At 38.4% G+C, this 27,218-nt stretch overlaps 2 protein-coding genes across 4 annotated transcripts in view; one reads left to right on the forward strand and one right to left on the reverse strand.

The window, feature by feature from the left end:
* The window catches only part of ppfibp1a (PPFIA binding protein 1a), a 33,319-nt gene extending 14,681 nt beyond the window's left edge, over window positions 1-18,638 (forward strand). For 2 of the 3 annotated variants that reach the window (XM_047575278.1, XM_047575277.1), the window contains exons 5-26: window positions 144-257; window positions 344-454; window positions 2,737-2,829; window positions 3,021-3,059; window positions 4,775-4,892; window positions 7,361-7,422; window positions 7,628-7,694; window positions 7,951-8,069; window positions 8,250-8,323; window positions 10,133-10,181; window positions 10,446-10,590; window positions 11,907-12,042; window positions 12,111-12,233; window positions 12,798-12,948; window positions 13,805-13,916; window positions 14,836-14,924; window positions 15,014-15,136; window positions 15,359-15,484; window positions 15,945-16,133; window positions 16,989-17,138; window positions 17,788-17,853; window positions 17,939-18,638. In XM_047575278.1, coding sequence (XP_047431234.1) covers window positions 144-257; window positions 344-454; window positions 2,737-2,829; window positions 3,021-3,059; window positions 4,775-4,892; window positions 7,361-7,422; window positions 7,628-7,694; window positions 7,951-8,069; window positions 8,250-8,323; window positions 10,133-10,181; window positions 10,446-10,590; window positions 11,907-12,042; window positions 12,111-12,233; window positions 12,798-12,948; window positions 13,805-13,916; window positions 14,836-14,924; window positions 15,014-15,136; window positions 15,359-15,484; window positions 15,945-16,133; window positions 16,989-17,138; window positions 17,788-17,853; window positions 17,939-18,007 — 2,325 coding nt within the window. In that variant the 3' untranslated portion in view covers window positions 18,008-18,638. The remainder of the gene's footprint in view (window positions 1-143; window positions 258-343; window positions 455-2,736; window positions 2,830-3,020; window positions 3,060-4,774; window positions 4,893-7,360; window positions 7,423-7,627; window positions 7,695-7,950; window positions 8,070-8,249; window positions 8,324-10,132; window positions 10,182-10,445; window positions 10,591-11,906; window positions 12,043-12,110; window positions 12,234-12,797; window positions 12,949-13,804; window positions 13,917-14,835; window positions 14,925-15,013; window positions 15,137-15,358; window positions 15,485-15,944; window positions 16,134-16,988; window positions 17,139-17,787; window positions 17,854-17,938) is intronic. The other variant, XM_047575279.1, reaches the window with a different exon arrangement.
* Window positions 18,639-18,702: 64 nt separating this feature from the next.
* Window positions 18,703-25,836, reverse strand: LOC124999992 (NADH-cytochrome b5 reductase 3). The gene is made up of 9 exons (XM_047575286.1): window positions 25,667-25,836; window positions 25,268-25,393; window positions 25,045-25,117; window positions 23,768-23,874; window positions 23,553-23,682; window positions 23,374-23,457; window positions 22,430-22,515; window positions 21,344-21,443; window positions 18,703-19,411 (listed from the first exon to the last, which is right to left on the reverse strand). Exons 1-9 carry the CDS (start codon window positions 25,685-25,687, stop codon window positions 19,239-19,241), a joined length of 900 nt encoding a protein of 299 aa, XP_047431242.1. The 5' UTR covers window positions 25,688-25,836; the 3' UTR covers window positions 18,703-19,238.
* Between the last annotated feature and the right edge of the window lie 1,382 nt (window positions 25,837-27,218).

Raw genomic sequence — 27,218 nt, forward strand, 5'->3', positions numbered from 1 at the left:
GTCTTTGCAGTGAGAGGCAGACAACTGATTTCTGGTTTTGATGTTAGGCTAACCTCACTGTCTGCTGCTTTTCCTTTCCGCAAATACGTCAAACACATTCGGTTCTTTAAAATTTACTTGACCTTCGCCTCATTATTTTCCAGGTAAGCGTTTTGACAGATCAGGTGGAGGTGCAAGGCGAAAAGATTCGGGACCTGGACAAATGTCTCGAGCATCACCGGGAGAAGCTGAACGCCACCGAGGAGCTGCTGCAACAAGTGAGGCCTCCACCGAGTTAATGTGAATCAAATCCAGACGCAACGAGTCGCAAGTCGAATTATCTGTCAACGTTTCTCCGCCGCAGGAGCTGCTGAACCGGACGGCGCTGGAGACCCAGAAGCTGGAGCTGATGACTGAAGTGTCCAGTCTGAAGCTGAAGCTAACGGCTGTGGAGAGGGACCACAGAGGCAATGAGGTAGCCGCCCCCCCCCTCCCTTCAACCCGGCTCCCTTGTTCTTGACCTTTGTAAAATGGAGTTCTTAGACCGCTGCACCTGCGCCTTGTTTTATGTAAAACTGATTCCTGGCAGTCGTCCAGTCATTGTTTCAGAGTCGCAGAGGTCCGTCTCACTCGGCTGGAGGACACCGAGATGTGTCGTGTGGTGCAGGGTGAACTTCTTCACAAAAGAAACTTAAACACCCCTTGTGCTCCAGCAGCTGTTTCCTGCCCAAACCCCCCCCCCCCACCCCCCCCAGCCTCCCACCGACCCCCCCACCCGGCCACGTCTCGTCGTCGCTCTCTGCTAAAGTGCTGTGAGAGTTATAGTTTCCATACGCTCGCTGGGACGTATTATGTGCTGTTTCCACGCAGTAAAAAAAACCTTCAGGGGGTATGTGCAGCATTTCCAGCGTATTTATTTTTGTTTCCATTTAGGTGCCGTTGAGCTTCACCTCGGTTGAGTCGAAGCAACCGCTCTGATTGATGTGTTTGTTTAACCTCGAGCAGCTGATGCATAGAAGAATCTCACCCTCACCTTAACCTCCTCAGACCCACGCATTTGTTTGGAATGCATCTTAATTTCTTTAAAATAAGATGAAGATTTTTAGGGATTATTTGGGATTAGTAGGATCTGAGAAGTATAAAATAAAAATAAGCATCATATATTACGATTTAAGTCACCAATGTGAACCAAACTATAAAAAAAAGTTTATTGGAAACGATGTGAATTTGTTAAATTTTCATGTCACATCAGACTAGAAAACGTAATCACTACCAGTACATGGCAGACAAAAGTGTCCCCACATGAGGACAACAGGTCAAAATGAAGCAGAATAAGCTGCAACGAACCTAAAACGTAACGTCCCCATATGAGGACGCCGGGTCTCAGGAGGTTAAATCAAGTCAAACCAAACAAAGCTTTTCAGAGATGAGTTTATACTGAGGAGAAATGTCCATGAATTTGTCCTAATGAGTCCGGTTCTATTTACATTTCATTATGTGGGTGTTTTAACAGAGATCAGAAAGTAACTCCATGTGCGACTGGATAGTGTCGTAAACAAATTAAACTCTGCTGCTCATATGTCCATTAGTGATGTGCGGATATACCGATAAAGACATATCGAAACGTCCGATACCAGGTCTTTATGCTCTAAAATCGATTCTCAAATATCGGTACTTTCGATGCTTCAGTCATTTGAGGTAATGAAGGAACACAGTGGAAAGTAACTCAACTATTGAGTTATGGCAACACAACAAACCTTGTGAAACAATTAAGGTTAAACCACAACACAGGATATGAGGCGTTTATTATGAGGAGGACAGAAGAGGACAGAACAGAGTCACAATTAAGATGCAAGTTTTCATTTTATAGTAGTTCTTAGTAGTTAAACATAATTTATTTTAAAGGTCTTATTATTTTACTTATTTAGTGTCTCAAACACCATTCTCACATAATGCACAAAACACGAATGCCTCAATAATCTAGTTTTGTCTCAGCCTAACTGCTTTCATCTTTTAGATTTAGCCTCATAATCACCTAATTGAGAGACTTTGCTTCAGGATAAAAATCCAGGTCATTGTCTGTGCATCCATTGTGACGGTAACAATAAACGGCTAATGCGGCATTACTCTACTCGGCTGTAATCACTGAAATGATTAAAGTGACTAAATCGAGCATTTATTCCAGGAAGTACAGCTAAGAGGTGTGTATTAGCACGACTGTTTGATAATATTAAATGTTAAAGATGTTACAGGGGGAAAGTCTTTGTTTCCTGCAACGTGCTCGACTATAAAATACTGCAGATCTGTATATGATGCATTTGGACATGCAAATACAGATCAGCACCAATTTATCAAATTAAAATAAAAAAGGCACAAATGCTATTAAAAATGTGTCCTATTACGCACTTTAAACTCCCAACCAATAAAATAAAATACAGTATATCACTATAAATATCTAAGGGAGGGGAAGATAAGTAGAGAAACTAATTTATATTAATGTAAAAAATTAAAATAACCTGTTGTGAATTAAGATGAGTAATAATTACCGTGACTCTTCCCTCTTCTCTGGGGTTTGACTGTGTGAACTAAACTCCTCATATTCTCTCCAGAGGGACGTTAGTCTGAAAATAATGATGCATTTGGCTGGAATTCTCACCGTCTCCCCCCACACAGGCTCCACAAAGCTCCACAAAGCTTTATAGCTCAGGTTTGTCCGAGTTTAATGTGCAGTGGGATGTATTTTCTTTCTGCCCCCAGGGCTTGTACCAGGAAGTAACGGACCTGCGGTTCAGGGTGACTGATATAGAGAATGAAAGGCTGCAGTGTGAGAAGAAACTCAGAGCTACTAAAGTGAGTGTCATTGGACCATATTTAGAGGTCTGACTCCAATCATTTACCTGTTTGAATTCGTAGGATTTCAAATCTTTTTGCTCTGCTCATTCGTCCTCTCGCCTCCTTTTCATTTGCCTCACGCTCTTCTTCTTCTTCTCCTCTCTCGTCCATGACTTTAACATCTTTCTGCAACATGCTAACCCGCCAAGCGTCCAAAGTGGAACGATACGCGGTTCACGGGAGATGAGGTGAAGGTTTAATCTGCAGCCCCCCTTTTTTTTTCTTTCTCTTCTTCTCTTGTCCTAAAGATTCCTCTAAACCTCCTCCACTGCTGCACGATGCTTTCCTGACTTTCACCACCCTGGCTGTAAGTGCTTCCACCTGCACCCGTTACAGGATTTGTCCCAGGTTCAAATCCGTTATTAACTTCTGTGTAATAACCACGTTTTCTTTTTTTAATAGTCTTATTTATTTAACATTATTTAACATCCAAATATAAAGCCACACATCTCGGTCATGGATCAAGTTTAGTGTCAGTCAAGGAGATTTTGTTTAGCTGTTAGCAGCTAGCGTGCATGCTAACCATTTCCCTTAACTTTGTGTAGAATCATAGTGTCTAATCACTAATGTTGAATGAAAGGGGCCCTTCACTGATTTTCATAACACCCTTCATGGCATATGTCACTGTGACGTCACAACGTTAGCTGGAGGCAAAACGGATATTTTTTTGGTGCCAAAACTGAAAAAAACTTGGAAGATTTATCAAATGTCAGTGACTGCCAGTCGTAGACGACTTTGGTTTGGCTTTGGTGATACTTTTAGGTTAAGTTAATCCTTATTTGGGGGGTTCTTGTTACAGATTAATACTAATGCTAACCGCTAGCTAACGCAACATTAGTAACTTAACCTTTTAAAATAACACTCACGGTCTCGGGGAGTGAGTGTATTAGTATATTCCCTAAAATATGTGGTTTTCTCATCCATTTTTGCCCAAACAATGTGTTTACAGGTTATAGTGTTTGAGATTTTTTGCCTCCAGCTAAGCCCCACCCCTGAAAATACATCACACTGTTGACAAACTGTGAAGGGGCCCATACACTTCACTTGGATTGCTCCTCAGCTGTTGGTTTTATGTAGGTCTCTACGACATTAGCAGCTCTGCGAGGCTCTACTTGAGCTTAATGGGGGACATTAGCGTGCTAACTGGCTCCAAATGCTTATGTTAGCATTTAATAAAACAAACCACAGCTGAGTAGGATGGGAATGAGTTCAACAGCTGCTGAGGTAAAAGCAAAAAGCACTGAGCACATTTAGTCTGGGATCACAGATGTTATTAGTTTAAAGTGATTTATAGCCGGGTAAAATAAACTGATGATTTTGAAAAAATATGGACAAAGCCTTTATGATTACACGCTTAAACACTACTCCACAGTAACATTTCATCTCTAAAGATTCAGGATATTGAATTGATTTAGTGTGTTTTTGAATGGTTTATATCACCTGTGTTTTGTATGCATGTCTGATTTGATAACAAATGAGGATTTTAAACACTGAAAGGTTTGAGATTTTGTAGTTTTTGAGTGGGCTTGTTATTCAAAATCCTTTTGAATGTCTCATCAGTGCGGTTCCTTTGGAGGTTAGTTTGTTGGTGCGTTTTTTGTTTCACTCGTTAGAGACACCTCTTGCTCCTGCCTGACTAATTAACTGAGCCGAAGACGGAACAGGTCGATATGAATGGACATTTATAGGAGAGCAGCTCAGACGGTTTCTCCACTAAACCCTAATATCGTCATGGAGATTGGCTGGAGTTTAAGAAATAATCTGCCTTATGAATGCCTCGGGTTTTACAGGAAACAAATAAATGGAGTACCCCTTTAATAACTACTGTGCACATGAAGTTATTTATTTAAAAAAGAAAACTGTCAAACATCATGTAATTTACGATTTTGTAAATAATCTACAGGACGAGCTGCAGCTTCTTCAGAAGCAGCTGGAGGAGCGAGAGGTGGAGCTGAGGATGTTGAAGGACGAGAGCCGGCCGAGGGTGGAGAGCCCCGACAGAGCTGAGGGAGGAGAAAGAGGTGGGAGAGGTTTTAATATCCGCCTGGACTCTCGCCGCCCATTCAGTTGAACTTTACAGAAGAGGATATGAGGATTAGACAAAAAAAGACATTTCACATTCCAACAACAGCTCGTCCGCCTCCAGCCGTCTCACTGGAGAAATACTACGCATGCTTCTTTTATCTCGATTCCGCCATTAGTCATTTTATCTTACAGTTTTAATTACACAGGGGTCAATTTGAGGCCGACCTTCATCTGTGTGTCTGTAGGATCCATCCCAAACATCCCGAACCGGGTTCACTCCTTCCAGCCACTGCAGACCTTATCTTATCCTCACTGAGGCTGGAGGAATGCCTCGTATCTAAACGGGGAGTCTGTTATGCAGGTCTGTCTGGAAACCTGAAGAACTGAAGCTTTTTGTTTAGTCTTCAGTCTCCCTGAACGGGCACCCGCAGCTACACACTGACAACAACACACCTGACACGAGTTAGAAGAGAATCAAACTGCAATTTGTTGCCGGCTTAGTCTTTAGAGTTTTGCAGTGGAATAACTTTTATGTAATAACAAGGAATGTGGTGGCCTGGTTTTACTCTGACAGGATTAGAGGTCAGTGTCGCTCAAACAGCGGGGGGTCATCGGCACTGAGCTTGAACTATTCAGACCAGTGGAACAAGCTGTGAAGACGATGTTGTCATAATATCATCTTCTAAAGTTCATTCCCTTGTTAGTTCTCGTTTGTTTTTCTTTAACAACTCCTGAGGGAATTATACCATCCGTTTTTACCACCTAACCAAGTGAAATCACTCTGATCAGAGATTCAAAGATATCAGATCATTTTCTGGAATTTTGAATTTATTTTTCATGCGTTATCTCAACAAATATGAGCTGTTTGTAATGGCTAGTCAATACCACTCAAGTTGTCATTAATAGCAGTTTCTTATTCCTATTCACATATATTGTAGTGAATAAAAGACTGAAACGATGTGGATTCAGCTAATGCGATTTAATGGCGTGAGTACAAAAGGGCTTTTTTTCCAGACCAAGAAAATTAACCCATCAGACTAAAATCTAGCCCACAAATCTACAACATAATCCATCTAGCTACAAATGAACTCATCCATCAACGAATAAATGGTTAATTTGTCCACAAATTAACCCATGAGTCTACAAATAAGCCCATCAATCTACAGATTAACCCATCAGTCTATAAATAAATCAATCAATCTACAAACTAGCCCATCAATGTACAAAAGAACCCAACAATCTACAAATTAACCCATTAATCTACAAACAAGCCCAACAGTCTAGTAATTAACCTATCAGTCTTCAAATTAATCCATCAGTCTACAAATGAACTCATCAATTAACCCATCAATCTACAAATGAACCCATTAATCTACAAATTAATCCATCAATCTACAAATTAACCTATCAATTAACCCATAAATCTACAAACTAGCCCCAGCAATCTACAAACTAGCCTCATCAATCTACAAACTAGCCCCATCAATCTACAAACTAGCCCCAGCAATCCACAACGTAATCCATCCATCTACAAATGAACTCATCCATCTACAAATTCACCAAACGATCTTCAAATTAACCAATCAATTAACCCATAAATCTATAAATTAGCCCGTCAATCTACAAAATAACCCATGAATCTACAAATTAACCCATCAGTCTATAAATAAACCAATCAATCTGCCAATTAATCCATAAATCTACAAATTTACCCATAAATCCATAAATTAACCCACCAGTCTACAAATTAACCCATGACTCTACAAATTAACCCAGCAGTTTATATTCTGCATGTAACTGCTGCTTCTTCTTCTAGAGAAAATACGTGACATCCACTCAGTTTTGCTTGTGACGCGTCGGGAAATCGTCTGGAAATAAATATAACAAACAAGTCCTCCCTCACTCCAGCTCTATTGGCAACTCTGAATTCATTCACTAGAGTGAGACTAAGAGGGAGCCATGTTTTCAACAACACTGTCCACATTCCAGCTTCGTTCATCTTTTCTTACTCTTGTTGTTTTACTCCCTCCATGTTTCTGTCCTCACGTCACATGATGTTCACTGTACTTGAGGCAAACATGAGCAGAAAGAAGTGATTTATTCCAACCAGAGAGAGAGAGATGTCTGCATCATGTGATTATTTATATGGTCATGGTAACAAGTGGATTACATAATTATTAGTGTAGCAGCTGATTAATTCCTGGAAGTTCTGCAGATGAGAAAGCATTGAAATTATCAATACTTGGATAAATAATTTTGTCTTACTTTATCATTTTTTCTTTCATCTTTGTCTATGATTGTTTAGTGAAACACACAGGAAGTCTCTGTTTTTTTTTTACCATTTGTGGCAATAATTGAATCAAGAGGAACAAGCTGAAACATGGTCCCAGTGGTTTCATTATTTCTGTGGCCTCCTTTCTTCCTCCGGTATGAATCATCTTTTCTTTTTTTTTTTACTCCCCAGATAATGAAACGTTGAAGATGAAGAGTGTGTTGGAGTCACTGATGTCAGAAAACGATGAGAAGGTAAAGACATGTTTTATTTACTGTACATTTTATTGTAAATTTTACTCCTGCCTCCTTCTTATTCTTATTTTATTCTTATATCTGTGCCTTGGTCATATATGTTTTTCTTATCTCGTGACTTCTTGAACAAATTAATTTCTCTGCATGGATCAAAAAAGTGATCTTGAATCATGACTGAAACACTTTTGTGTGTGTTTATCTACAGGAAAGAAGGATTAAGGAGCTGGAGGAGTCGCTAACAAAGTGCAAGAAGGTGCAGGAGCTGGTCAGAGGTGAGAAATGACAGAAGTACTCACCAGGATCTTTACAAAGCTGCTGTTATTGAAGCAATATTGAATTTAGGGCTAACGACAGGTTTCCGCCTTTGTTTTTACACATTTTGTAAGTTTATTGAAGTTGTGAGTCATTCTCTGATGGCTTCTCTGTGATGGCTCATGTTCATTTTTTGGGTTTTAGTCACTAATAGAAACATACATACATAAATATTTCATCTATTGAACTGATCTGGCGTTTGGTGTTCTGTTACAGAGAAGCTGAAGGAGGACGACTACGACGACATCACAGACGATCCCTCGGCCTCGGTGTCCATGGAGGTGGATCAGGTCACCCTGGAGCTGGAGGGGGAGGCAGGAAGGAGCTCTGGAGAGGTAAACACAACCTCTGTCAAAACAGGATGAACCTCAGACTGTGGACTTCCTTCACAAAAACATCATCTCTGCCTCCCACTGTGGAACTGCTTCTCCCAGGAAATCAGACATTCTTTTACAGTGTCGGTGTTGGTTTGGCTGGGGAATATGTTTAATTAATTTTAATTCCTGTTGTCTCAGTCTGTTCCTTGTATAGCAGTGCTCTCTGAGATGAATGAACTGGACAGAGAACGACAGTTGCAGGCAGTCAAGAGGTAAAACTCAGATTATTAGTTATGTATTTGTTACTCAGAAGTGGAATTACTTTTGGTTATGTGGACGTTGAAGACAAAAAAAACATTAAAATGGTATAAAAATGGTTAATTGCTGTGCAGGAGAGAAGGAAGCCATGAAAGGCTTGTGAAATACCTTCTAAAGGTACAAATCATTATTTAAAAATTTACAAGAAATTAAAATTAATGGATTTATATTGTGTGCAAAATTTCAAAAAGTAGACTATCAGGGCCACCCATAAGAAAAAAAATAGAGGCGGTAGATTTTTCTTTTCTTCATGTACTTTGATTAAAAAAAGTAAAAAGTTTGAGAAAAAAGTTGAAATTTCGAGAAAAAAGGCGAAAGGCAATGGTCCCTTCAATGAGACTTAATTAATAATTAATAAAAGAATATAGTTGTGATTATTTTTTCAGTTGTATGACTGACGTATTTTATTGGACTGTTGCGTGTCAACACACATTGTTACAGATGAATAAGCCTACGTTGTTGTATAAGAGTATATTTCACTTTTTTTCTCAAAATTTTGTCTTTTTTCTCGAGATTTCAACTCTTTTTCTCGAAATTTTGTCAGATTTTTTCTCAAAGTTTATGATGAAAAAAAAATTCTACCTCCTCTATTTTTTTTTCTATTTTTTTTTTTCCCTAATTTGTGGCCCTAATACTCTTCCATAGATGTGAATGAATTACGGAAAGTGAACGGTAAATCATGAATAAAATCAATTGTACATACTTACGCATAAACACGCAGGTTTGGAATATATTAACATTTGAAATCGATAACAAATTAAATTTTCTAAAAAGAGTAGTCGCTGCCCATACGATGTTACAATAAATAAAGTAAGGATAAATTAAACTATAAGCGCAAGTTAAACACATGATTTATTCACCACAAAACATTCATATCAGTTTAACCTCTTTGCTTTTATTTGGTATAGATTTTTAATTTCTCCAATATATTTGGGATTAGTAGGACCTAAGATGTATTAAAACTAAGCATCATCTTTCAACAGGAAGTAGTATTTTTGAAAAAAAAAGCAACAAAAAAAAAAACAATGTCCTCATATGTGGACACTGGGATTATTTCATTATTTTATTTTTTATATTATAATAAAGACAACCAAGGTTAAACTGCTTATTTTAATACCTCAACATAGCTGTGCAAAAATCAGAACAATGAAGTCCCAACGTCCTCAAACTTGCTAATTAGCGACATTGTAGCTCGTTACTATTGATAAAATTTGTTAAATTTGCGCATCATGTCAAACCAGAAACGTTAATAATTCAGTGTTTGGTAGAACCAGCTAAGAACTACAACTACTGAAACTTCTTCCCAGTTTGTTTTTGTGTTGAATAATTATGCGTCTTAAAAAATAAATCCTCCGTTTTAATAATCTAACGAGCCGCCTTGTTGTGGCTGACGTAGCCGTCCGCTACCTTTAACCTGAGGAAAGTGGGAGCTGCTTTTAGAAAAGGTCAGTCTGTCCAGCCCCAGCAGCTGCAATTAAAAAATTTTGGTATAAGGTGACGTGATTAGACCTCTCAGCTGTCTCACATTTAATGATTTAATGACAGAGTTGGTGCTGAAGGTGATTGAGAGGAAAACTAATTTCCTTTTAGAGATGCTTTTCAAAGAAGACAATATTTTGATTTTATTTAAGTACATTCACCTAAACTCTACTTTCTTTTTGATAGATTGAGTTGAATGATGTTCTCTGTTGGTGAAGTTGTGTACCTGTTGTTGATGTGATTATGAACCTTTATGTGGATTATTTTTTATTTCCTGACTGAAGCTCGTTAGACGTCCCACAGTCGGGCGTCTCAGCTGCAAGCACTGAACAGGTACGACCATCTTTACACAACTGTGATATGATACAACAATGTCAGCAGCTTAAACACTCAAAGATGGCTGTTTTTTAAGTTTTTAATCTTCCTTTTGACCATTGAATCCATCCATCTGATCCTACTTGTTATGATTTGACTGAGAGAAATGATCTGCACTGACATCTAGTGGTTAAATCTTGCAGCTACACTTTTTAAAACTGTTAATATTTGGTCCTGACTTATTCTCTGTCCTCTCTTTATTTTTATGTATTTTTTTATTAGGCCAAAAGTAAAGGTTCCTCGTTATCTAATAAAGGAAATCACTCCAGTGTGGAGAGTTTTGGTTCGAAGAAGGCCCGCGCCTCTTTCGGCCGCGGCTTCTTTAAGCTGCGAGGAGGGAAGCAGGCGGCCAGCGCCCCAAACCTCGGTGAGACACGGCTTTAACCTCACCCATGCTTTTATTCTTTCTTTTTTGTGTGTGTGTGTGTGTGTCTTTTGTTTTCTGATTGTCATGTTTCTCTCTGTAAACTGTGAAGATCGTACCTGGAGTGCCAGTGCACCTGCGTTAGGTACAGTTGTGGGTCTGCAGTATGGTAGCGATGCATAACTTACAGGAACTCTTTAAAGTCATTCTGTTCTTTCTTCTTCTGCTTCTTTGAAATCAGTGATTTCCAGTCGGATTAAAATCCGGGAACAATTCAAACTATATTATTTGACGTTAAAGGACGGAAATCACTGATGAGAATCTGTTTTTCAGAGTATTTAACCCTCAGGCAACATTTTTGTCCATTTAAGCAAAATTTTCCTCTTCATTTGGCTGTGTTGGTGCACAATTTTTTTTCTCTACACAAATTTTAAAATTAAAAAACAGAACTCTGTGGAACTCTTGTAACCTCTGCGGACAAAAACGTCCATGTCCAAAAACTGCTATAAAAATGTAATATTTCAGATTTATTTCTGCATAAATCTCTTAAACCACTTCAGCTGATTTTAGTGTTGAACACTAAAAATAACAAAATTTTCTCATAATTGAAACCCTAATATTCCCCGTTGAATGATTTTATTGTGTCACAGCTGAGAGATCAAAAAATGTAGTTATAGTGGAAGTCAATGGGACATTTTTGTCTGCTAAGGTTAAAAAAAAAAAAATCTGATGCTACAAAAAACTTGTAATCAGACCCAGTCAGTATTTTTCGATAATCTTGGTCATATCCAAGACTGATCTGAATAAAATGCCCAACATTAGTTTTATGGAAAATAGATAATTTTTAATGTTTTTTTTTTTTTTTTTTTCATAAAACTTCAACTTCAAGTAATGAAAGTATCATTTAAAGGGTTAAAATTCCTCAAAATGATTGAATTTTTGGTAGTTTTGTAAAGTGCTGAAGTGGTTTAAGAGATTTATGCAGAAAAAAATCAGATAAAAATATCAATCTGTGAAGTTTTTAAAGCAGTTAGTAGACGTAGACGTTTTTCTCCGCTAAAGCTACAAGAGGGCTGTAAATTAACAGGAAGCCTGAGGGTTAAATCATTTTTTCTAGAGTTTTCTTGTGAGCGTTTGACATCAAACCATCTGCAGTGAGGCCCTTTGAGTGTTCTTTAAATGAGTAAATATCAGTAGGTTGGTGCATGTGTGGCGTCAGTTCTTCCGCTCGTACTAAATATTAACGTTTGGTTTTAGAGGTGGAGGTGGAGGCTGATCTCGTCTCTGTCACGTTAACGTCTAAATAATAACTTTTACAGCCGAGACAGAACGTAGAGGCACGGAGCACCTCGACTTGGCCGGCGTTCCTTCTCGGAAATCCCACGACGCAGCTCCTCTGGCGTCGTCTCCGGAAACCAAAAAGAAGTCCAAAGGGTTGAGGAAGTTCTTCGGCAGGTACGTTGTGTGAACCAATGAGAGCGTTGTCGTCTTTTGGATCGTTTCCTAACGAGCTTCTCCCGCAGGCTAAAGAGGAGTCACTCCACCTCCTTCAACCTGGACGACGCCGCTGAGATGGAGTTCAGGAGGGGCGGAGTCAGAGCCACGGCCGGCCCTCGACTCGGATGGTCACGAGAACCAAAACACTGGTGGGTTTGACTCATTTCAAGCTCTTCTCACAGATCTACAAGATGCACTTTATTAAATATGAACCACTTAAAGCTTGAGGAACGCTGGCGTCTCTTCTTGCTACAACACACGAAGGAAAAACTCTCGTCTTAGTCGGGTTTTTTATTTCTATTCTGTTTATATTCTTGTATCCTGTAAAATAAACTTAAGTTGAAATTGAGATTTGCAAAACTGGCCTCGCTTCTCTTTGTGAGATTATTTTTGTTTTTGCTCAGTTTCTTCCTGTTTTAAGTTCACAGATAATAAAATATGTGAATAATTTCTTTCCCAAGACTCGTATTTATTAACTGTCCTCAGCCTTTGTGCGTTTGTCAGGACTTGATTTCATCTGGTTCCTCTTGACGTGAAGTGGACGTGATGTCCTCGTCTTAACTCGTTAATGCGTTTAGTGGCATTTTAAAACTTTAAATAGCATTTTAATATTGCTAATTGAGTTTGTTTTGTGCGGACATTTATTGGGTTGTTTGTAAGACTTCCTCCTGATCCCTATCTTTTTTGTTTTTGTTTCTGTCTGCTGTCCACAGCGCTGTGGACGTTCCTTTCTCTCGGTGGACTAAAGACGACGTGTGTGTGTGGCTCCATGAACAGGGCCTGGGTTTGTACGTGGCTCAGGGCCACAGCTGGATCAAATCAGGACAAACGTTACTGCAGGCGTCACAGCAGGATCTGGAGAAGGTAGGAGGCGCCAGAGTCGAACTCATGAGGAAAATCGATCAAAAAAGAAACATATATCAATCAGGTAGCAGGGCTGTAACAAGATGGTCTGGGGGCCCGGGGCAAGAGGAGCCCCCACCCCCACCACGCACTCAGAAAATACGAATAAATACTATTTAAATAACAACAATGACACTAAAATACAAAAATAAAACGATAATATAATATCTCAACTTTTTACACTTAAGTCTTAATCACACATTTGTGTATATTTGCTTATGAAATATAATCCTAGTGCATTTTTCCTTTAAAACTGCTGCTTGTGAACTTTAGCTTCTCACTGTCAACTTTAAAGAGCTCAGTTATAGTTGGTGTTTTAATAGTTTCATGCAAGTACAGAACATTTAAGATAATTAGTAATTAATGAACGACAGTGACGACTTCAATGCTTCATGTTAACATTTTGTTTAATGTAGCTAGAAAATTCATGGACATATGTGATATCTTCCTCTTTTAAATGCAAAATAGTCACAGTTTGGACAGAATAAGATGAGCTACTGAGAGTAGAATCGATGTTGTTTCCATAATAGGAGAAATTAACATTGTCGCTGGCTGTACTAACTTACTGCAGGCACAGTGTTCTGTGTGCAACAAAACTGGTGTCATCATTTTATAATTCACATCTCACACCAGTTAAACAGTTTAAAAGCTTCAAGCTGGTCCACTGTCCGTGAATAGTGGTTCGGTGGTTTCCTTGTCCGCTTGTGTCAGTTTGATGCCTCCTTGTTTAGTTTTAAATCCTAAGGAGATTTTCTACTGGATGCTAATGTTCTGTGACTGTCTAAACTTTGAGCTGTGTTGACCTCTGTCCTACCAGGAGCTGGGCATGAAGCAGCCTCTCCACAGGAAGAAGCTGCAGCTGGCCCTGCAGGCGCTCGGCTCAGAGGACGACGACCTGAAGGGAAAACTGGACCACAACTGGGTGACGAGTGAGTGACGTTAGTAGGGATGTAACTGCAGTTAAAATCGATGCAAACGTGTGACGATTCAAACCAGCCGAGATGAAGAATGAATTGCAGTTTCTTTTTTTAAACAGCAGAGGGCGTAAGCTGGTTTTGAGGCGTCGTACGTCACTGTCAGGGATTCAGACAAGACCAGATAAACTGAAAAACAAAACATGTAAATACCAAACTAGGAACACATACAAGTCTTACTACTATATGTGTTCTATTCTATTAATTTTTCTAGACATGTATCTATTTATAAATTTAATATCTTAGAATTATCATTCTGCATTCAGTATTAAGCTATTAAAATAATACACAGGTTTAAATATTTTATTTTTTTTATTTTAAACATAGGCTACAGTATGAACCATGTACTAAAATATGTTGGATTCATGTTAATGTGTGTTTAAAGAATTATTATTATTATTTTTATTAATTTTCCCCCACAAAATGTGGAGGAAAATTAATCAAAATAATAATAAAAAAAAAAGAAAGAAAAATGTCTAATCAACCAAAGATTTTGCGCAGTACCTCCACGGAACCACTAGGGGTCCTGGACCCCCTGTTGAAGACCTATGTATTATTCATGTATTTATTTTGATGTGTGATTTGTTAAAGATACGTTTTTATTTATTTATTTATCAAGATAAATTATAATTTCAGTTGCACTTTTAAGAAAAGGACATATTATTATTGCAGAGTTTACACCACTTACATCTAAAAATATATATATATATATGTGTGTGTTTTTTAAATATGCATTAATTGCGTAGTTTCCTCAGAAATGTGTTTTTTGTTTGAGAAATAATGAAATGAATGTTTTTCAGTCATAATTAATAACCGTTAAATCCCTAGAACTTGTATAATAAAACTAAAATAAAAACCTCCGTGTTGTTTCCAGGGTGGCTGGACGACATCGGCCTCCCTCAGTATAAGAGTCACTTTGATGAGGCTCGGGTGGACGGGCGGATGCTGCACTACATGACAGTGGTGAGCTGAATCATCCGGGTAGAAACCCTTAGTTAAACTCTTCTTCCTCTGAATGAATCACGGCTTTTTGTTTTTTTTTGTTTCCGCAGGACGACCTGTTGTCTCTGAAGGTCGGCAGCGTCCTCCATCACCTCAGCATCAAGAGAGCCATCCAGGTCCTCCGCCTCAACTCCTACGAGCCCAGCTGCCTCAGGAGGAGACCCTCTGATGAGGTACCACACTTTAAACAAACGGCAACATGCATTTCTTTCCATCTTTACTTTACGTCACCACGTGTTGATGTCTGGATCGAGTTTGGTAGTTTTCTAAAGAGATTTATGCAGAAAAAAATCAGAAAATTGGCTTTTTTTTGTCCACTGAGGTTAGAAGATGGTGGTAAATGAAACTGGTGCCTGAGAGTTAAACGTATTTATTTGATTTCCTGTGTGATTCAGAACAACATGACTCCAGCAGAGATCTCCCAGTGGACCAACCACAGAGTGATGGAGTGGCTCCGCTCCGTAGATCTGGCAGAATACGCCCCCAACCTGAGGGGGAGCGGCGTTCACGGAGGCCTGATGGTGACATTTATTTATTTATTTATTTTCAAAGCACATTAAGAGTCAGAGTTCAGAAAAACCAAAACACAAATAAAAAAGAAAAAGAAAAGCGCTAATTATCTGCTCATTCCAGACTAATTAGTCTCAGATTTAACCACCTGCATTTTTAAACTTGCATCAACATGAATAACTTCACCCTCAGTGTTTCACCACGTCCTAATTATTCGCTCATTTCAGATCATTTCTAGAGGGTCATTATTTCCGTTGATTAATTAAGCTCGTTAAGTCCCTCATTTTAATTCCAGTGTCAGTAGAAATAAGGAACTGGTTTTGAATTTAATTTGGTTAAATGGGAAAAAAGAAAAGTCTCTGCTGTGGAAGTGTTAGTTTTTTTTTTTTTTTTAAGTCACCTTGTTTCAGATTGTTTGTCTTCGACCTCTCTGCCCCGCGGTGTTTTTAACGCCCGCGTCGCGTCCTGCAGGTCCTGGAGCCTCGGTTCAACGTGGAGGCGCTCGCCCTGCTGCTCAACATTCCTCCCAGTAAAACCCTGCTGAGACGCCACCTGGCCACTCACTTCCACCTGCTCATCGGCTCCGAGGCGCAGAGGCTCAAACAGGACTGTCTGGAAAACCCCGACTACACGGTCCTCACGGCCACGGCCAAGGTCAAGGTAACCACCACAGAGAGGGGGCGGGGCTACGTCGGCTTCAGTCGGACATTATGTTCCTCTTTAATTAATCTGTGTCCTTTTTTATGCTAAGCTAACTAGCTTCTTTAGAGGCAACAGTCCATAATTGAGTCTTGTTATTCTAGTGTAGCAACAAACTAGTATAAAAACATGATGAAATGTATCAATAAATACAGAGACACCAAGAAAAATGAAGATTATCAGATCAAATTAAAGATAATTGAACTCAACAATGATCCTTACTAACTAGTATGTATTTGGAAAAGTGTATTAGCCTCAGTTTTAGTTGGTTTTAGGTCATTTCATTATGATAAATGTAGCTAAATAAAAGATGCTAACGCTGAGAGCTTTACCGAGAAGTAACATTAGCCAAACAATGCTGTAATTGTTTTTGTTATTAATTGTTGCAACTGAAATAGTTACTTTCTGCCGTAAATACACTGAAACAGAACGTAACTTAAGAAGTAACTTAAGGTTTGACTTCATCAATAAATACAGCATAAATGAATATTACCTGACACTAAATGTGAACCATGACACCAGGTTTCTGTGTCTGGATTCCAGTTGTTTCTTAATGTAGCGATACATTTACTTCTCTTTTCTTTGGCAGATTTCTGTAAATATAAAAAATATATCTCTGACTGCTTTTCAAATCTGTTGGTTCAGTCAATCGCAAAACAGCTCTTCACCTTTTTTAAAATTAATTTTACAGTTTAGACGCTATTGAAGTCTGTGATTCAAGCTAATGCTGCTAATCTCCATGTTCACTTTGGAGACTTCAGCTTGATAACAACGTTCCCGTTCTGGGCTGATCCGTCTCCTTTTTCCTCTTTCCAGCCGCGGCGTCTGTCGTTCGGTGGCTTTGGAACTCTGAGGAAGAAACGTCACGAGGACGGGGACGAGTTCGTCTGCCCCATGAACGTAGAGATGCCGAAGAACAGCAGCTTCCTGAGGAGCGTCCAGATCTACGAGGACCAGCTGGAACAGGTGCAGACGCTGCTTCATCATCATCTTCTTCTTCACAAGGAGACTTTTAAAATTAACTTACCACTCGTTAACCTTGTGTAACAAACACATTTTTATTTGTTTTTACTTTTCAAGTTCAGAACCATCCATAGATATAAAATTAATTAGAAGCTTTTAATATTTTTTTTATCTGTCCGTGTGAAAATCAAAGGTCAAAAAGTCTCTGTTGTTATTTTTCTTTCTCAACCATTTTCACACCAATTTTTTCATATTAGTGCCAAAACCATTTTATGGTTATTCAGCTTTGTTATTATTATGCATTTTGTGAGGTGGTAAATTCTTCACTTCACTGCTTCTAGTTGTTAAAGGGGGTCATAAAACATAAAATATTTTGTAGATGCTTAGAAATTTTAGGAACTATTGGGAAAAAACATTATGGTATATAATATAAATTCGCCCCATTGACTCCCATTATATCTAAGTATTTTTCCTATGTGGTTATAATGGGAGTTAATGGGGCAAATCTCCTATTTTACACAATTATAATATATATGATTTTGGAATTAAGAAAATAAAATTTAAATTTCATACAGTTAAACTTTAAACTGACACAAAAAAACAAGCTAAATGTTGCTTTTGGTCCAACATAAACTAAATCTGTGTTTGTCAGATGGAAGATTCTGAGGGAACAGTCCGACAGATCGGAGCCTTTTCTGAGGGAATCAACAACCTGACGGTGAGAAGCTTCACAGCGTCACAGCTCTGCTCTACAGCAGAGGTTAGTTCGTTTATTCTGACACTGTTTCCTCCCTGCGTTTCAGAGCATGCTGAAGGAAGATGAGTTCTTCTCCGACGACTCTGCAGAAACACACAAGAACTCCAACATCTGACCAAACGAGAACAAACTGAAGCGGTGTCTCTTCTCCCACCGTCCACTCGTTCCGCCCTTAGTTTCCGTGACCTCATATTTATTGAAGCTGCCCAAAGTATAATGCATGAACTGAAAACGTAGTAATGGACTTCTCTCTGCATTTATTTTATTATTGTTGGTAATAACCAGTGATTTAAGCTTTTTAGTGTTTCTCCCTCGTACAGATTTAGTTTGTTGTTACATCTTTACTCCACCAGAGGTTGAAATACTCAAGTAAAGAACTTTTATAGATGTGTCTTAGAGAGAAGTAAGTGACATTATCTTCGCATAAAGACTTAAACCAGGGAAACTTCCAGCCTGGATCTGACAGAGCCCACTAGTTAGTCGCTAGTTACCTCATTTGTCGTCTCCCTAAAAACACAACTTCTCATTTTTTTTACATTTGTTTTGCACAACTTTAATCAACGAGATGTTAGACAGATCCAGGCTGGTGCTTTCCCCAATTTAGTCTAAATTTAAGCGAAATGTTTCCCCGTGACTGAAAGTAAACATAAACCAAAGCTTTTTCCAATGGCCAAATCTTTTATTTTCATGTTTCTCAATTGACTGTATGTTGTTTTTAAGTTTGCTAATAAAAAAAAATGAATCAAGTCTTCCTGCCTCCATGTAAATGACGAACACCATCAGGGTACAAAACAACAATCAAAGCATCAATAACAGAAGAGCAGTTGTTGTTGTCTTTATGTTGCATATAAAACACAAGCGGCCTGACTTTACAGCAAAGACGTCAGTAACACCACGTTTTTCTAGCAAAATATCAACATCTTTGACGTAACGAGTTTCACTCTGAGCCAGCTTTGATCTGTGAACGTTAGCACGTTGTGATGGAAGCGAGTGGTGCATTAAAAGACAAAAAAAACAAAGCGGTGTTTGCAGGTGTTAAGGCACTCCGAAATCAACCAGTAAACATCAACGTCCTCTGAAACATGAGGCCACAGCAGGTTCTTAAAACGCGACTCCACGTCCTTCCACCTGATCTACACGAGTTGGTCCTTGCTGCGATTGTTTTGCATGATAAATATCACGGCATATATATATATATCTTTTTTTTTAATATAGTATACGTAGTGCAATATCCACTGCAGCTGTACGAGTGCTTTAAAGCTTCCAGGGCTGAGACAAAAATAACTGGACGCCCTTAAATATCCAAACCTGGACATATCCTCTTCCTCCTCTGCGTGGACGGACGTCTAGAAGGTGAACCGGCGGCTCTCCGAGTGGCCCACTTTGTCCAGGTTGGGGTTGCAGGCGAACTGGATCATTGGCGGAGGGCCGCACATCAGGATGAGGGTGTCGTCGCTGGGAGGCGGCAGGTGATCTCTGACCATGCTCTCATTGATGAAGCCCTGGCTGTACTCCCAGTCTGAAAGAAACGACGCAGGAACAGTTTATTACACAGGATGGAATAAACAGGTCCACTTTTAGCAAAGAAACTTCAATTTCCTTTCATAGGATATGGGATGAAAAGGGTCGTAGCGTATGGGATGAAAAGGGTCGTAGCGTATGGGATGAAAAGGATCGTAGGGTATGGGATGAATAGGGTCGTGGGCATGGGATGAAAAGATTTGAAGGGTTTGGGATGAAAAGGGTCGTAGCATATGCAATGAAAATATTTGTAGGGTATGGGATGAAAAGATTCGTTGGGCATGGAATGAATAGGGTCGTGGGCATGGGATGAAAAGATTTGAAGGGTTTGGGATGAAAAGGGTCGTAGCATATGCAATGAAAATATTTGTAGGGTATGGGATGAAAAGATTCGTTGGGCATGGGATGAAAAGATTTGAAGCGTATGCGATGAAAATATTTCTAGGGTATGGGATGAAAAGATTAGTAGGGTATGGGATGAATAGGGTCGTGGGCATGGGATGAAAAGATCTGAAGGGTTTGGGATGAAAAGGGTCGTAGCGTATGCGATGAAAATATTTGTAGGGTATGGGATGAAAAGGATCGTAGCGTATGGGATGAAAAGTGTCGATATCCCTGATACCGATATTTTTAAATGTCTACCTGTGAATATGGAAAGGATGACTTTTAAAATTGAACATTTGTGAATGTTAATTATGAAAAATGTATTTTTACACCTCTGTATAAGAATTAAACAAGCTGCTAAATATCAGACTTCTCTTTAATCAGAGCAATTAAAGACAATCTGAGCAAATCACATTTAAAAAAAAAAATCTCTTTCAAACAAAAAAATGAAACCAAGAACAGTCGCTCTGACTTGGATATAATTCTTTTTGGAGTGCAAGCCTGTGATGTATTTTCATTATTTCTTTGATAAATTTAAGGGCTGTGGGGTCATTTCCCTGTGTTCCTATGTCACGGTTTTTACTTTTTTAGAATTTATTTCAGATTCTATGCCATAAAAGTATTAATATTTATCATGAAAGTGGACTTGGTATCGATATTTTAATCTAAGATAAGATACATTTGGGTAGAGACAGTGCACATCGATGAACAATCATATGAGAGAAAACTATAGATTCGTCTAGATCGGAATTTGTTTCCAATCTAGATCAAATTTTCAATTCCTAAAACACAGCATGGACAAGAGGATGTAAAGGAAATATTTAAGATTGATTAAATCATCCTAAATAAAGCACCAATGGACGCTTGAACCAAACGACTGGACTCATTACTCTGTGGAAACTAGTGGGTAAATTAAAGCCAATAAAGCAGGTTAAACTTTATAAATATGAGTAAATGTAGCTGAGACTGGTCTTAACCAACAATGTGATCAATTAGTGACACCTAGTGGCGAGAAGCTGGAACTGAAAAACCTTAAAAGCTGCAAAATCTTAAATTTAACAGATGCTACTGCTTCTATAGTGAATATAATCCACTCTTATCATATCTGGGCTCAATCTGCTGTTGTTTGTTTGCTCCTGCAAGTATCTAATTTAGTGCAGCTGGGATGATTCTTTATAAATTAAATTGTAACACATTAAAGAAGCTTTTAATACGTTGTTGGACCCCAGTGGGACACTACTGAAAGATTCACATCCTCTACCACAAATATCCAAGACTGAAAAGCATAATAGGTCCCATTTAAATATGTCTTTAGTTAGTAAATAAATCATTTCATGGTTCAACACTTTCAGTATCTATTAGAGAAAACCTTTCTCTGTTAAACAGCTCCTATCGTACGAGCTTTAAATAAAAGATTCTACTGAAGCTAAGACCTCCTCAGAGTTTCAGTATGTAAATTAAAACCACTTCTTCTTTTCTCTAGTGTGATGCACAGTTAGTCAGTAACTGAAACGCTCTTAGATCTTATTTTAAGGGGCGGACTGACCTTCAGGTGCTCTGTCGACGGTGAACCACAGCTTGAAGCGGTCCGGGTGGTTCGCCTGAATCTCCTCCAGCTCTGGTCTCAGCAGGATGTCCTTCTCAGTCTGAACAAAGAGAGAGAGACGTTTAATTACTGCAGGAATATAAATAAACCTGCTGACACAGTCTGAAACTATCCTCCCTTCAGTATTAAAGAGACACAACAGGTGAAGATAACCAACAGAAATCACCACGAAACTCCTTTGTATAACTTTATATTTCAAGTTTTCTGTGAATTTATATTTAATTATGTAAATCAGGAGTTCTCTACTTAAATTTCCTGAATAATAAATAAAGTGAGGTTCAAAATCCTTGTTTCATTTTGTTAATATATTACATTTGCAGGTATTTACAGAGGTATCTCTTTTTTTATCACTCCATGAATCACAAAATACTGTCAACAGTTAAAGAAAAACATCAAATTTCGCCATGTTTTTAGGAGTAAAATGTTCTATAAATCAGGCTCTGAATGATATATGACTAATCCCCTCTGTAAATATCTGCAGAATGTAGTTAGGAATAAATCTGTAAAGCCTGGTTTTATGTAAGAGCTACTAAAATGGAGATTTCTGGCAGAAAAAACTGAGCCTTTAAAGTTTTGTGTTGCAAAATTATGTATATTTTTCTTGGAACCAAAACGAGATTTACTCAAATCCTTCGAAATATCTTATAATCATATCAACATATATAATATCAGAATAAATTTAAATGTTTTAATTAATTCAAGTGTGAAACATGAATGATGATCAATTGCTGATCGTCTTCATCTGTCTTTTCAACAAATAAAGAGTTTAGGTTCAGATTCCTACGTTCACGATTGGTCGCTGATACAAAGGATACGACCATATTTGGACCTGACAGACGTCTGCATTAGAAAAGAAGCATCACATCGTTACCTTTTAGCCAATTTAAGAGTAAACTAGAGGCGTAACACAGACTTAGTGTATGAAATAAACACATAAACGTGCATTTTGAGCACATTTTTAAAACTAGTTTGAGAGCAGACGTGTTAATGATTAATGAGGCCGTGGAGGTGAATGATGGACGTCACCTGGTTGGCGAACAGCAGGTAACACACGGTCTGGTCCTGAGGATCCTTCACCACCGCTGTGATGAGCTGCAGCATGGGAGTGATTCCTGGAACAACACACAGACAGAAAAGTCACATTCTGGGCTGAACATGTCCTAAAGTATGTGGACGTTTACATGGGCTTTGGTCGTAGTTTGACACATTGAGATGAGAGGAAATGTTAAAGATGCTTAAAGCTAAAACTTTGTCTTCAAGAAGAAGAAGAAGAAGAAATATAGAGATAAGTTGTAGATCTCTGTTAACAGCTGGTCTGTGTGGGTGTAGTTTGATCAGATAAAATAACAGAAACTTTCCTCCGTCAGCTCTGATCAAATCTCTGACTATTTTCAGAAATGAGAAAAGGCAGCGATGAATTATTTAAATGGGTTTTTTCTTGGTTGAGACATTTATCTGAGATCAAAACAAACATGATCGTTTCTTCAGACCTTAAATAAAAAAACAAACAAAACTTCAGAGATCTCACAGACCTCAGACTTTGTAGTTCAGACTTGACATGTTCGATTCTGGAGGGTGGTCGTCCGTGACGACGCCAGTGAAATGCATTCTGGGAGACGTGGTCGTATCACGCACACACATACACATAATTTACTTCCTTATGCATCCATGTATGTATCCATGCATTTGGACTACGAATGAGGAATACAGACTACTGCCACCTGCTGGTACGGAGAGTAATTTAATCATACACCAATCAGCCACAACATTATGACCACTGACAGGAGAAATAAACAACACATAAACCATCCTGTGACGATTCAATGTTCTGCTGGGAAACTGTTTTCATTCATGTGGATGTTACTTAAAAAAAACATCACTTCCAAGGTGGTCATAATGTTACGGCTGGATAGATCAACACACACACCACAGTTCTTTGGTGACGGTTAAACTAGCTGAGAGCTTCTCACCGGTTCCTCCAGCGATCATTCCCACGTGTTTGGCCGTCTTCGTCACAGCTGGAGACTTCTTATCGGGCTGGATGGCAAAAACACCTGCAGCAGCAGCAGCAGCAGAGTCACAGCATCACGTCCAGCAGCCGTTAGTTCAGTTTCTTTTCAACCACACACAACCTCCCTCACGCTCTCACCTTTGCCCTTGTAAACCAGGAGGCCGCTCGGGCCTCTGAAGTCGATGGTGTCATCGATCCTGAGGCTCTCCAAGAACTGACTCATCTTCCCACCCTCCGGGAATTTAGGGTTGACGTCTTTAAAGTAAACCTGGAGCAGCAGGAGGAGCCAGTTTAAAAACTAACTCATTCATCCCGTCTACACTCAGACCGAGGTTCATTTAACGGGTTTTTACCTTCACCACCAGATCCACGTAGCCTTTGTCGTCGTCGCTGGACACCGGCGTGTACGGGCGCACGACAAGCTTCCCATCGATCTTTGCAGACAGATAGATGTGTTGACCTGGAACAAGGAACAAAGAGTCTGTTTGTTTACGTCTTCTGTAAAAAACAACAACAAAAAAAACATTTAAAACTGAAACAAAACACCAACTAAGGAAGAAGAAATGCTTGAGAAATGTTAATTATTCATCACTAATTGGGAAATTTCACTGTTGCAGCAACAATGAACAAGCACTAACGTATACACACAATATTTACAAGAAGAATTAAATAATTAAATTGGTTTTATTCTACCTTTTGAAATCCAAATAACTAACAAACTATCCATTTATCTAAATTACACACAACTCTATAAATCTCAGTATTTTTTTATTTAGTTCTAATGATTAAATCCACTTATTAATTAATGAAATTCACCTGATTTCTGATGTAAATAAAATAAAATTCCACTGAAAAAAGTACATTTTCTTTGTTTTTATGGGGGCAAGACTTTGTGATATCCTCAAGAAACATTTTACTCAATTATGAAAGTCTCTAATAAAAGAAATATAGTTATATGTTATAGTTATATTAGTTGCATGCACCCATGGATCATAGAAAATGCTTAGGTTGCTCTGTGGATCCAATTTAGACTCTACTGGGCCAAAGAAATAACATTTAATGCAGAGCTGATATAAATGCATAACAAGTTAGGGGGAAAAAAGGTGTAAAATAATACTGGATGATTGAAATTGACAATATTGGGCAACTTTCTACCACGTTATAAGGGTTAATATATCTTAAAGTGTGGTTACTGGCATCGTTTGTATTTCTGTGGTCTTTGTATATTTGGATTGTTGTAAATAAAGTTAAATTGAAGTCTCATAAAGACTAGTTCAGGGGTCTTTTTTCAGGCCAAAGACCCCCCAAAAACTGATGGAGAGATTAAGTGTGTTTCATATTAAACTCAATCTAGTGCTAATTATAAATATACATTATTATTATTATTATTATTATTATCATTTAGAAAGTTTATTCCTTTACTGAAACATGTTGAATCTGTGTTAATGTGTATTTAAAGAAATTTAAATTCGTGGGGGAAAATTAAAATCTAAAAAAATAAAAATAATAATAATAATAAATCTTTTCATCCAGAGATTTTGCGACCCCCTAGTGGCCGCGGGACCCATGTTGAAGACCTACGGACTAGTTTATTCTGATGTTATGAGCAGATATGAGTGGACATAGTCACCGATGGGGAGTCCCAGGACGTGTTCGGGTGAAGGCAGAGCAAAGCGGAACCTCCTGGTGTCATGGCTGACGATCTGAACACACGCAAGACACCAAGTCAGAGTGACCAAGTCCACACAGCAGCCAGCGTGGGTGCAGTGAACGCATCAGCTGCGTTCGCGGACACCAAAACAAAAAGTTTTGTGCTACGTGTTTGCGTCCATTTAAATTAGATTTTTTTGTACCTCTTTGTCTATGAGCCGCAGTGCGTACTTGATGTTGGGGTCCTCTAGTGTGATGGCAGCTCTCCTCTTTGAGAACAGGAGCCTGAAGATGAGGTTGATGATGCTGTCGAAGCCGCCTCGGATCAGCTGTGATGAAGGTCGAACAGCGACACAATGACTCAGAGCTAGCAGCTAGCATCGGCTAACTACTCTTTTAAAAGCCCCGAGGGGCGTTGTCCGGCTGCAGTCTTTTTTTTCTTTTTTTTAAGTTTGTTTAATCAGTAGCAGGAAAAATGAGTCACGGTCATTCCTGTGGGCAGACCCGACCCAGGCTAACATGACGCTAGCTGTTGACAGCAGCTAACACAAAAATGCGCTGACGTGCAAGACATTGCAAAGTGCTGATAAAAGTATACTCACGCCAATGATGTAGGACAGCATTTTCAGTCCGGTTTGACGATTGCGTCTGTTAGTTCAGTGAGCAGCACCAAGGGAGGAGGGTTGACTGCAACTAACAGTGGGCGACGTGCTACGGGCTGTCCCAGGAATTAGCTTAGCTAACGAGCATATCCACATCCGGTTGACTTCTTGAAAAAATAAAAGCGATATATATTTTTTTATTTTAATTATCTTTTTATTTATCTTTTAATATTTAAGTAGCCAATGCACAGCAACAGCCAATTGAATGTAAAGAAAAAAAAAATCATAAATAAATAAATAAAATCAGTCCATGATCAGAGTTCATTATTTGTATGTGGTATCACGGCAAGATAAACTATGCTACGATGTTTGTTTTTTTTTTTCATTTTATTTTTAGTTATTAGTTTATTTATTTTATTACCATGCTATGTTATTGTTGTTGTTTTTAATCTTATTTTATTTTATTTTACCATTCTATGGTGTTTTTATTATTTATTTATTTATTTTTTACCACGCTATAATGGTGTCAGAGTTCCATAAACGGTTCCCATATTCTCCAAAAGATGTGCCCCTTATTTTTATTTATTTATTTTAGCTGTGTGTACGTTGTTTCAGTCAAAACATTTCATTTAATATTTGTTTAAACAGAATAAATGATGTGAGTCTTTGCTGGTTCCACTTGAGTATAAAAGCGCTAATTTGAAAAAGTATATTATTCAATAACACCAGGCAAGATAAATATGCGAAATCAAGATATATATTATTATTGTATTCTTATAATAAGAATCTTTATTCCTGTTTATTAACCTTTTCCCTCTTTATTATCGTTTGATGACGTTAACGTTCAGTGACGCCACAAAACGGAAGCTCATACGTCACTTCCGGGTAGCGAGCGGGATTTTTCAGATTTTATTTTTTTTGTCTTGTTTTGTTTTGTTTGCTTACAATAAATTGCCCATGACTTAAAGCAAAAATTGAATGCAACACAGACAATGAAAGCCATGGATAAAAATAACACAATGTGACTTTGGTCATACTTTCACTAATAAATATGGTTCTATATTATTTAAAAAGGCACAACAGAAACTGCAGTGATAGACAAAATACAGTTGCTGTTTTGTATGATCAGTTCCTGTGTGTCTATTTTTATTTGCCCTGGTTCCTCTCGTACTGCAGATGTCTCCGACCACATATCAGTGGTATGCAACTGTCTATCTGTTTCCTTCTGCAGCTTTGTCAGTGTAACCTTATCATGAAATGTTCCTATGAGCATGTTATCATTCTGCCAAATGACAAAACTGTCCACTTACATTATAGAGAATTAGAAGGTATTCTGACATTTATGTGTTTAAGGTGGTGATGCAGGGACACGTAGTCCACATTTAACAGAAACGTTCATGAAACAATGAAAAACTCCTGCAGAAAATTTAGATTTAAAGGGAAAATGCAGCTATAAACAACACTTTGAATATATTTTACTATCTTAATGTGACATCACTTCAATATAAAAGCTGCTATATAAAAGATTCTGCCAGATAACACTGAATGTACT

The sequence above is a fragment of the Mugil cephalus genome, chromosome 22 (genome assembly GCF_022458985.1).
Source record: "Mugil cephalus isolate CIBA_MC_2020 chromosome 22, CIBA_Mcephalus_1.1, whole genome shotgun sequence".
In the NCBI taxonomy this organism is placed as follows: Eukaryota; Metazoa; Chordata; class Actinopteri; order Mugiliformes; family Mugilidae; genus Mugil; species Mugil cephalus.

What these genes read in the sequence shown, in the direction of transcription:
- LOC124999992 (XM_047575286.1), bottom strand. Translation starts at nt 25,687, where the DNA reads ATGCTGTCCTACATCATTGGC. An exon ending in TGCTGTCCTACATCATTGGC is followed by an intron (nt 25,394 to 25,666) that starts GTGAGTATACTT and finishes CCTTCATCACAG; the next exon opens with CTGATCCGAGGCGGCTTCGA. An exon ending in ACCTGCTGTTCGCCAACCAG is followed by an intron (nt 21,444 to 22,429) that starts GTGACGTCCATC and finishes CTCTTTGTTCAG; the next exon opens with ACTGAGAAGGACATCCTGCT.